The sequence below is a fragment of the Pararge aegeria genome, chromosome 12, assembly GCF_905163445.1.
Source record: "Pararge aegeria chromosome 12, ilParAegt1.1, whole genome shotgun sequence".
Classification (NCBI taxonomy): Eukaryota; Metazoa; Arthropoda; class Insecta; order Lepidoptera; family Nymphalidae; genus Pararge; species Pararge aegeria.
Window position 1 is genome coordinate 8,770,728 of NC_053191.1, and position 10,040 is coordinate 8,780,767.

General features: G+C 35.9%; 1 protein-coding gene across 1 annotated transcript; it reads left to right on the plus strand.

The window, feature by feature from the left end:
* The first annotated feature begins 629 nt into the window (after nt 1-629).
* On the plus strand, nt 630-9,121 carry LOC120628149. Its single transcript, XM_039896377.1, has 6 exons — nt 630-741; nt 930-1,050; nt 5,367-5,573; nt 7,244-7,480; nt 7,923-8,209; nt 8,719-9,121. The coding sequence occupies exons 1-6, from the start codon at nt 729-731 to the stop codon at nt 9,117-9,119; spliced, it is 1,266 nt and encodes a 421-aa protein (XP_039752311.1). The 5' UTR covers nt 630-728; the 3' UTR covers nt 9,120-9,121.
* Nucleotides 9,122-10,040: the final 919 nt, after the last annotated feature.

Sequence of the window (10,040 nt, forward strand, 5' to 3'; positions counted from 1 at the left end):
GACAAACAAGAAAAAAAAACAATAATGTTTCCTGCGTTTAAGTGCTCATTTGTTCCAGCCAGTTCGAAATATAAATGTTATGATTTGATAGGTAACCCTTAGTTGAAATGTTTCGGAGTAACAGATTTTTAAATTATATGACAGATATGGTGAGTTTACTATGTACCTAATTTATTTGGCCCAATTTGGCCACTAAACAAGGACAGACATGCTCACATGTATTTTGCCAGTAGGGACAGCGATTCAATGTTAAGTCAAAATAATGCTTAAATTTCCAAGCATGTTTTTGAAATAGCATGTTGCATAAGCATATAGGTATATTTTAACTTTCGCCTTCACAACCTTATACACACAAACCTCTAAAAAGTTGGAAATAAGACCATACTTAAAAACGAAACCACCATGTGATACCTTTGGCTTTCTGTTTTACCGTTATGAGATTAAGAATGCTTAAACTGAACATGTTCGAGAAAATATATCCGTGTTTAAATTCCGCTGATAGCTGGTGCGATTATTATTGTATAATATCAATAATTATTATCTATCAGTGTAATTAGATATTGTTATTATGTACATAGGTATATTTTTAGTGAAGACAGATTAAATTGAGTAGTGTATATGATCGTGTGTGTGCTAACAGTGAACGATGTCAAGAATTTAAAAATTATTAGTTTTACTATACGTTTGTAATATATCTATATCGATATTTATAGATAAAGACATCTAAAATGGATTTAAACGGTAAGATTCTCCGTAACTATTATATTTCTGACATAAAATGTTTTTTCAAATTTGTTCTGAACCTGTCAAAACCTTACCTTATACTTACTCTTCATCGTTCAAATTCTTCATCGAAAGAACGAAACTCGTAAATACTTAAAACTACACTTGGTAAAAATAAGCATTTAAATAATAAATAATACTTTCAGTTGACGAATACATAAATGGCTTATTTTCTAAAAAAGCTTCTGATCAGCCCTGTGAAGATAAATTGCCTGAAAATTTAGCTATGAGAATTCCGGATTGGTTCGACGAAAAGCAATTTAATAAGTGAGTTAAACTTTACGTTTAAGTTCCCTATTTTTCGTTTTTACCATGCTCATATACACCGATGTGTTCGTCATTTCGATTGAAACGTACTATTATAGTATTAAGAACTACGTCAACGATAAAATGCATGGGGTGATGGGTGTAAATTATTGCTCTAACCAGGTTGCTTCTTTAATAGTTTTAAAAGACAATGTGAGATGGTGATAACAAAAAATAATAACAACCGGCTAAGTTTGTTGTGGGCTTCTCCTTAGATCAGGGCGCGCTTCGAACCCTCATAGCTTTAGTTTTAAGTTGACGAATTTAGTTATCGCCATCAATAACTAAATTCGTTAAATAAATTCTTAAATCGACAAAATAGTTGTATAAAAACTATTAAGATACTTCTTAACTTGCCGCCGCCTTATTTTAAAGGTTTTTATTTATTCTATATCCCCATAACACTTGATAATTTAGTGCGTAAAGTAAAGTTGATGGGAATCAAAATGTTTCTATCCAAAATAAAAACATCGTCTCAAAGCTATAACAGTTTGCGATGGTTGCACATTTTAGATTTTTGGATCTCCCAAATTCTTAAATTTTCTAAATTTCTACACAATGCCCAAGTAATAATGTAACAAAAAAAACATGTTTTAGGTACCTACTTATCAGAATTATTAAGCTTAATTTGCCAGTACACGCGAGAACCAGGTGAATCTGCACGGTGCAATTTGTAATTTCTTTAATCTTTATACATTTTATGTCGTCTGATAGTCTAAATAGTGATCTTTTTCTGTCTATGTCTTCTAGTTCCAATAGTTTCCACAGTACATCTTTCCTTCCTCTTAATGTCTCCCTTGATTCTTATTTCTCAGATTGTCTGAAAACATTTAATGTTGTTCACATTAATGCACAAAGCATCCCGGCTCATTTTCCTGATATGCTTGCGTCTTTTGAATCCCGTAATTTGCATGCATGCATTGCATCTTGGTGTCTGAATCTTGGCTTAAAACTTCTTTACCTTCATCAGCCTTCTCTTTACCAGGTTTTCGACTAATTCGGAATGACCGTGTTGGCAGGGGAGGGGGTGGAGTTGCGATCTACTTGCGATCCTATATTCCTTTCTCTGTTGTTAGTTCGTCTTCTCAACCCCCTCTTCCTGATGCGGCTGAGCACTTACTGGTGGAAGTTCTCCTATCTCATACTAAAATCCTTCTTGGTGTATTCTATTGCCCACCATCTATTTCCAATTACTTTCACTCTTTTGAAACCCTGTTAGAAAAAGTAATCCCCTCGTACAGCCATTCAATTATTATGGGAGACTTTAATACATGCTTACTTAAAGATGATTATCGTTCCAGGAATCTTCTGGCTACGATAGAATCCTGTAGTCTTTCGCTACTCCCCCTTGCTGCTACACATTATTCTCCCGGCTGTACTCCCTCTCTTCTTGACTTAATTATAGTTTCTTCTCCAGATTTCGTCAATAAGCATGGTCAATGTCCTGCTGATGAATTTTCCTATCACGATTTGATTTATCTCTCCTATAATATACGTCCTCCTAAATCGAAAGCGAGAATTCTTCTGCGGCGTAACTTTGGAGGGATTGATAAGAGTCTTCTATGTGATGATGCCAGACATTTAGATTGGGCGGATATCATGGATGTGGATTCCATTGATCGCAAGGTCGAAATATTCAACACGCTGATTACACAGCTCTATGATAAGCATGCTCCAGTAAGACCAATTAAATTTAAGCACTTGCCAGCTCCGTGGTTATCAGAGGAGATTAAAATTCTAATGCATAAGAAGAACACTGCAAAATTTAATTATAAATTAATGATTCCGATGCTAACCGTATAAAGTATCATAAAGCACGAAATCGCTGTAATACATTGTGTAGAGATGCCCAACGTCGCCACATCCATAAGTCAGTCGAGAACGGTGATACCGCTAAGACTTGGAAATTTATTGAGTCACTTGGAGTTGGTAAATCATCCCCTAAGACTTCTATCAACATTGATATTGAACTCCTTAATAAACATTTCTCTACTTCTGATACAATTGATAGTGTCAATAAGGAGCGTACTCTTAGTATTCTTTCTTCGCCATCAACTCCAGACTTTTTATCTTTTACCATCAAGACTTTCACTGAGTGTGATGTTAAGAAGAGCATATTGTCCATCGCCTCGAATGCAGTCGGTACTGATAGCGTCAGCCGTAATATGATCGTTCCCATTCTTGATGTTGTTTCCCCTTTTCTTACCCATATTCTCAACTATTCCATCTTGACTAGCAAATTTCCTGAAGTTTGGAAGAATGCACAAGTCACCCCTCTGCCTAAAAAGGCCAATCCTGTTTCTTTCTCTGATTTCCGTCCCATTTCTATTTTACCGTTCCTTTCTAAAGTTCTTGAGAAGCTAGTTTACGAACAATTCAATCTTTTCCTCAATAAAAACTTACTTCTCAGTCCCTTGCAATCCAGCTTTCGTGCTGGTCATAGAACAGTTACAGCGCTAGTAAAAGTAACTGATGATATTCGGTGGGCGATGGATAATAAGGAACTCACAGTACTGATACTGCTAGACTTCAGTATATATACAGACAGGTGATACATTGGTTTCGGAGTTACCTGTTTGGTCGTCGGCAGCGCATTCGGATTGAGGAGACCTCTTCATCCTGGTGTGATGTTGCGGCCGGGGTACCTCAGGGCGGCGTGTTATCTCCCTTACTCTTTGCTATTTTTATTAATTCAATTTCCAAACGTATCTCGTCTCTCTATCACATGTATGCAGATGATATCCAAATCTATCGCCATTCAACCCTTGATAACCTTGGTTCTACTGTTGCTGCTATTAACACCGATCTTAATGAAATTTTTGAGTGGAGCAGGCAGTATGGACTTAAGGTTAATCCAGCTAAATCTCAGGCTATTATTATTGGAAGCCCTGGTATGTGGTCAAGGGTTGATTGGGGAAATCTACCTAGTGTTGATTTTAATGGTGTCACAATTCCGTTTTGTGCCTCTGTAACCTTGGCTTGCATCTTGATAAAGAGTTATCGTGGTCTGTGCAAGTCAGGGATTTGAGTAGAAGGACTTTTGGCACTTTTAGGTCGCTGTGCCGTCTGCGATCCATTCTTCCAATCCCGACTAAAGTTATGTTAGCACATTCTCTTTTTCTCTTTATTCTCGACTATGCGGACGCAAGCTATCTTAATTTGTCCGAGGACTATCTTAACAAACTTGAGCGTCTTCAAAATCTAGCTATTCGGTTCATATTTGGATTACGCAAATATGACCATATATCTGAATTTCGTCAGAAGCTTAAGTGGCTCCCTATCCGCCGTCGCCGGGATCTTCATGTACTTTCACTTCTGTACTGTGTGTTATTTAATCCTAAGACTCCTTCTTATCTTAAGGAGAAGTTTAAATTTCTTGGAGTGCAGTCTGAACTTAGATCGAGTCGTGCGCTAACTTTAAGCATGCCGTTCCACAAAACGAAGTTTTATAAGCATTCGTTCACTGTCAAAGCTACTGAATTGTGGAATGCACTCCCATTGATCATAAGACAGTCGAAGTCATTGGGCATATTTAAAAATGCTGTTAAGGCTCATTATCACGCTCAGTAAAGACGACTATTATTATTTATTTATCTACTCAAACTCATATTTAAGTATTTATGGTATATTAAGATATGTATTAGTATATTTATTTTTTTATATTTATCAATAGTATTTTTTATTTTTTTTTATTTGTGTAGTCTGGTTTATGTATTAGTATGTAGATATTTGTATGAATGTACTAAATAGTGTACCCCACCTATTTGTTTTCTTTTTAGTTTTCCTAATCCTAAGGTTGCCCGGCAGAGATCGCTACTTAGCGATAAGGCCGCCTTTTGTATCCTGCTTCATTCTTCATGTGTTTTGTTCTTTTTTTTTTTGTTTCTTTGTTTGAGTGGTGTACAAATAAAGAGTATAAATTAAATTAAATTAAATACATCACGCCAAACATATTTTCCAAAATGAAACGCACGTTTTACAGTTCACACAGACCCTTTTTTTTCCCCCAAGATTCTATTATTTTTATGTATAAAGTGCACAATATAAAGTCATCTCGTAAGGATTGTCCAGTCCGCAGCAAAACGTGGGGAATAAAGATTAAAGAAAATATGAATGCACCTTGCAGTTTTGCCTTGTTCTCGCGGTCACTGACAAATTAAGTTCCGAGTTAGTAGAATTCTGATAAGTACCTAAACAATTTTTTTTGTTAGATAATTACTTAGGCATTGTGGGCATTAAAGAAAATTAAGCTCAATGGTCACTGTAAACATTTTCAGAGCACGTGACTTCTACTGGAGCCAGTCTTTTCAGCTCGCTTTGTCCATGTTGCTGGGCCTAGTGGCAGTGTTCGCTGTTCCTTCCATCCTAGGAGTGCTCATCAGTTCTCGACGCTCTAACTCTAGTTTTACAGCATATAGGAGATATGTTTCAACGCTGCTGCATACTGTATCTTGGTTCGAACACGATTTTAAACCCGGGAGTGTGTAAGTTAACCCAGTAACCATACAAAATTTTAAGTTTTTCTCGTTTTAGGTTACGTGTTATTTCGTAAGATTTGATTATAATATCTGTGTATCCTTCTTCCTGAGCTTCCTGCACTATTAACATGCGATTATGATTTTAATTTTTTATAACATTGGAGTATATAAAAAATGACATTGAGTAGAGATTAGGTATTAGGTTTCATTTATTGTTTTTCCATAAATAAAGTTTCTCTGATCGTGATCAAATCTGAAAAGAGGAGATCCGCAGAAGAACTAGAGTTACCGAAATAGCTCAGCGAGCTGGAGTGGCAATGAGCGGGATACATAGCTCGAAGAACCGATGGTCGTTGAGGTAGAGGACAGACAACAAAAGGTGGATCGCTGGGAGACGCTGGAAACAAGCGGCCAGGGACCTTGGATGTTGGAACTCCCTACAAAAGGCCTATGTCCAGCAGTGAACGTCAATTGTTTGAATTGATGAAGCAATGTTACCATGACTATCGAGAATCAATATACCTCATGAGGTATGATTATATTCATATGTTTTTTTTTGTTTACTACGAAATGTTCAAGTCAGTACCAAATAAAAATTATTTGTCTGACTTTTTCTGTTAATTTTAGAATAGCGGCCTTATTAGATATTTTTTAGCCCTCTCTTGCGCATTGAACTAGATTATACTTAAGATTTATTTATGTAAATTTTATTGCTAATGCATCTGTATTTATACGAACAACCACTTGTTTGTATCAAGCTATTACCTAGCCGCCAGCCGGGTGAATAGCCGGCATGAAACTCGACAGGTTGATAGGTACTCCGTTACTAATTATTAAGAATTGAACTTGTAATTATTATTTAAACAGTTTTATATATACAATACAGGCATATTGCCTGCCTGTGTTGTTAAGGCGAAACATAATTTGTACTACTAAAACTCTGATCCAACCACCGCGGATCTTCTTCTTTGTTCCTTTTTTTTTATATATTAATATACACAAATAGAATACTATTTGTGTATATTATTAATAAAAATATTCATCAGTAATCTTAGTACCCATAACACAAGCTACGCTTACTTTTGGGCTAGATCGCGATGTGTGTATTGTCGTAGTATATTTATTTATTTAAAGTAACGCCTGCTTCTATCCAATATACTTAACTGTGTTTAACCCTTGCACGTATCTTCGAGCTTTAAGAATTTTAGAATTATTCTCATGCTGTTATTTGTTATTGTTATCGGATTTGTTTACAGTATACGAAAATATTTTACACACACACACTGTAGGTACTTAGCGGATGATGTTTTTTTTTCTTTTATTGTGTTCCTTCCTTTTTTCCTTCGACATTGGGATCGAAGATTGTTCTAGGTCGGTACTCAAATATGCTACGTGAATTGCATTCTGGTTGTTCTTTTTTTTTTGTATGAAACTTCTACATTGTGCAGAGTCTACAACCGGGTGCCTACTACAATATCTTAACTATTAAGACCTTAGATTAAAATTTTTTTATTTATGAAACACGTTCACTTTTTTTTTTTTTCTATTATTATGCCTGATGATATAGCTGATGATGTTAATTCGCCCGAGTTGTAGATATCAAGAGCTTTATTGTTAAGAGTAATAACAAATAATATTATTATTGCTACAAATGCTATCCTTCTTCATCTACACAGTTCATGGAAATCGTTACTTACGGTTCGGACTCGTCACATCAAAGCCAGTATGGCAGCTAATCTGAAAGGCAAAGGCATCGTGTCCCAGCGTGATTTAGCACTGACACAGTTCGGATTTATTGGTTTCTCAGTATTGAAGCCCGATAAATTTGGACTTCGGCAGCTTGAAGAAGGTGACTGGGAAGCTTACAACCATTTCTGGAGAGTCATTGGACATGCTATTGGCATAGAAGATAGGTATGAAGAACAGAAATACTATAAGTTTGTTTTTCTTTTTTTATAGTTTTTAATTGATGGACGCATATAGCCCAACATTTCGCAGGGCACGCAAGAAGCACATCCTGAAAACTTTTGCCCGTCGTCCATCAACCTCAGGCACCAAAAGCAACGCCCTTCAAACCGGACCTTATTGTAACTTGATAACACAGCAGGATCTTATTGTAACTTGATGATTCCCTTGATTTTTGATAACGCATAATACTTAGTTGGTTTTCCTAGATGGTTACTGGACACTTTGATAATAATATTAATTTACAGGAAGTTTCACTGCAGTTTTGTAAGGTTCATTATGATGTTCTTTATTTCTGAGAACGCGTTACTATAAAGACTGTTCTAGGACCATAAATTTCATTAGAAGTCGACAATAAACCAATCAACTCAACTGCATTTTGTCATACAGGTACAACTTATGTCGAAAGAGTTTTGAAGAGACACGCCAAGTATGTCAAATTGTTCTGGATCGTGTGTTCACGCCATGCTTGGCAAATGTACCAGAGTACTTTGAGCACATGGCACGTTCCATGTTAGATGGTATGTGGCATGTCAACCCCGTAGTGAATGTAGAGGCCATGATATACTGGACAAAATATTTGGCTGATGTGCCTGGCTATATTGATACAGATGTAGATAGAATAAATTTACAAAACAGAATTAGGAACCTGTTGAAAGGAAGATCAGAGGAAATTGGTAAGTTGTCTTATGCATATCCTTCATAATTTTATTAAAATTAGTAATTACAAATGTATGTAAACTTCATTTCAAAATCAATTCTCCGTAAACCTTCTTATAGCAAAAATAAGTCTAACTTAAGTTGACCTATTTCAGAAGGGCTAACAATTAATTCTTTTTGTAAATATTTACTCCACTGCAATATAACCTGTTGGTAAGTGATGATGCAGTCAAAACGTTATGGTCGTTTTAATAAACGCATACCCCTAATTCGTCAACTACGCGACATCGTACTGGAACGCTCAATCGCTTAGCGGAACGTCATTGTCGGTAGGTACACTAACTAGACACGGCTAAAGCCTCCCACCAGTTTCCAAATTACCCCTGCCGGGAATCGAAACTGGAACCTCCCACGTTAAAACACAGCGCTCACTGGCCACTGCTGAGCTAGGGAGGTCGTCATCTACTCCATGTCCTAAGGAATGATTCCTAAGTCTGTCGTGCAAATCACTTTTTACTTTTTTTAGGTGTTGACATAAGTGCGCTGATTGCTGATCCATTAATTGCTTCACCTGCGACTTCACCACGTCTTATTTACTTGCACGACTATGATACGATTGAAAAAGCACCTTCGTACCAGCGATTGACATTGGCGGCAAGATATAAGATATCACTCAACGCGGTGTTTGTCGCCTTCTACAGCTCCTATTTGGGTCGAATTTGCCTTAATTTTGTATATACCATAACTGTATTTTTCATGAAGTACTTTCCTTACATAGCTTTCTTCAGATACGGTGTGATGCGATCTTATCCGAGACTTTTCGCGGAAGATCCAATCGATAATGAGGACCCAAAGCCTAACTCCGAGTACTATAAACCACTGCCACCATTGCCAATGTACAAAGAGTTATTGGCAATAATTTGGTAACATATATTAAAAAAAATGGGTAAACAGAAATAAATAATTTTCAAAGTCACGATTTTATATATTTTGTTCAAGCAATATAACATCAAGAATGGTCCTGGTAGTCCTTGAATATACCAACAATATTACTTGTTATTTTAAAAATTATCCTTCTGAATTCAATTTAAAATTAAATTGTGTTATTATTAAGAAAAACGTAGCAACTGCCCCTGCAATCTGAAAGCATACGTTTCTCCGGTTAATAAAGGTGTAATAATTAACAGTAAATAAGAAACACGGAATAAAACATTTAAGATTATTGATTTATTGTGTCTGCTAATTATATCATGCTTAAGCCGCATTAAAATATGTATCTATTGATTAATTTGAGAGCTAGCAACAAGTACCTAGTAAGATAGTATTTTTGGTAGCAATTTAATAAAACTATGTCTTACTTACAGTAGCTAATAAAGGTCTATTAAGCGTTACTATTCCCAGGGGAGAGAACGTTGGTATATCTAAGAAGAATATATTGCCTTCACTGTTGAATTCTCTACGACTAAGAGAAGATTGTTCGTTATATAGCAGCTGATTAAGTCGGTATTTAGTTTTTTGCATCTGAAATGTTGGCACATCATAAAATATTCAACGCTACTAGATTTAGCAATCGGATAACGAACTGAATTTATGTCATGTGAGTATATGTTTAGGGACTGTGATCCAATAGAGAAAACTATCCCTGCTAGGTCTACAGAAACGTTACCTCCTCATACAACTGATGAAAAGGCTCAACTAATATCAACATCTTAGAACTGTGCCATATTAGCCATAATGCCTGACATACAACTTGCAGTACTGACTCAAGCGATTTATCTGTAAATATAATAAAATATATCAGAATCCATTTTCAAAGTATTCGTACCTGCATCTTATTAACCTTTTAGT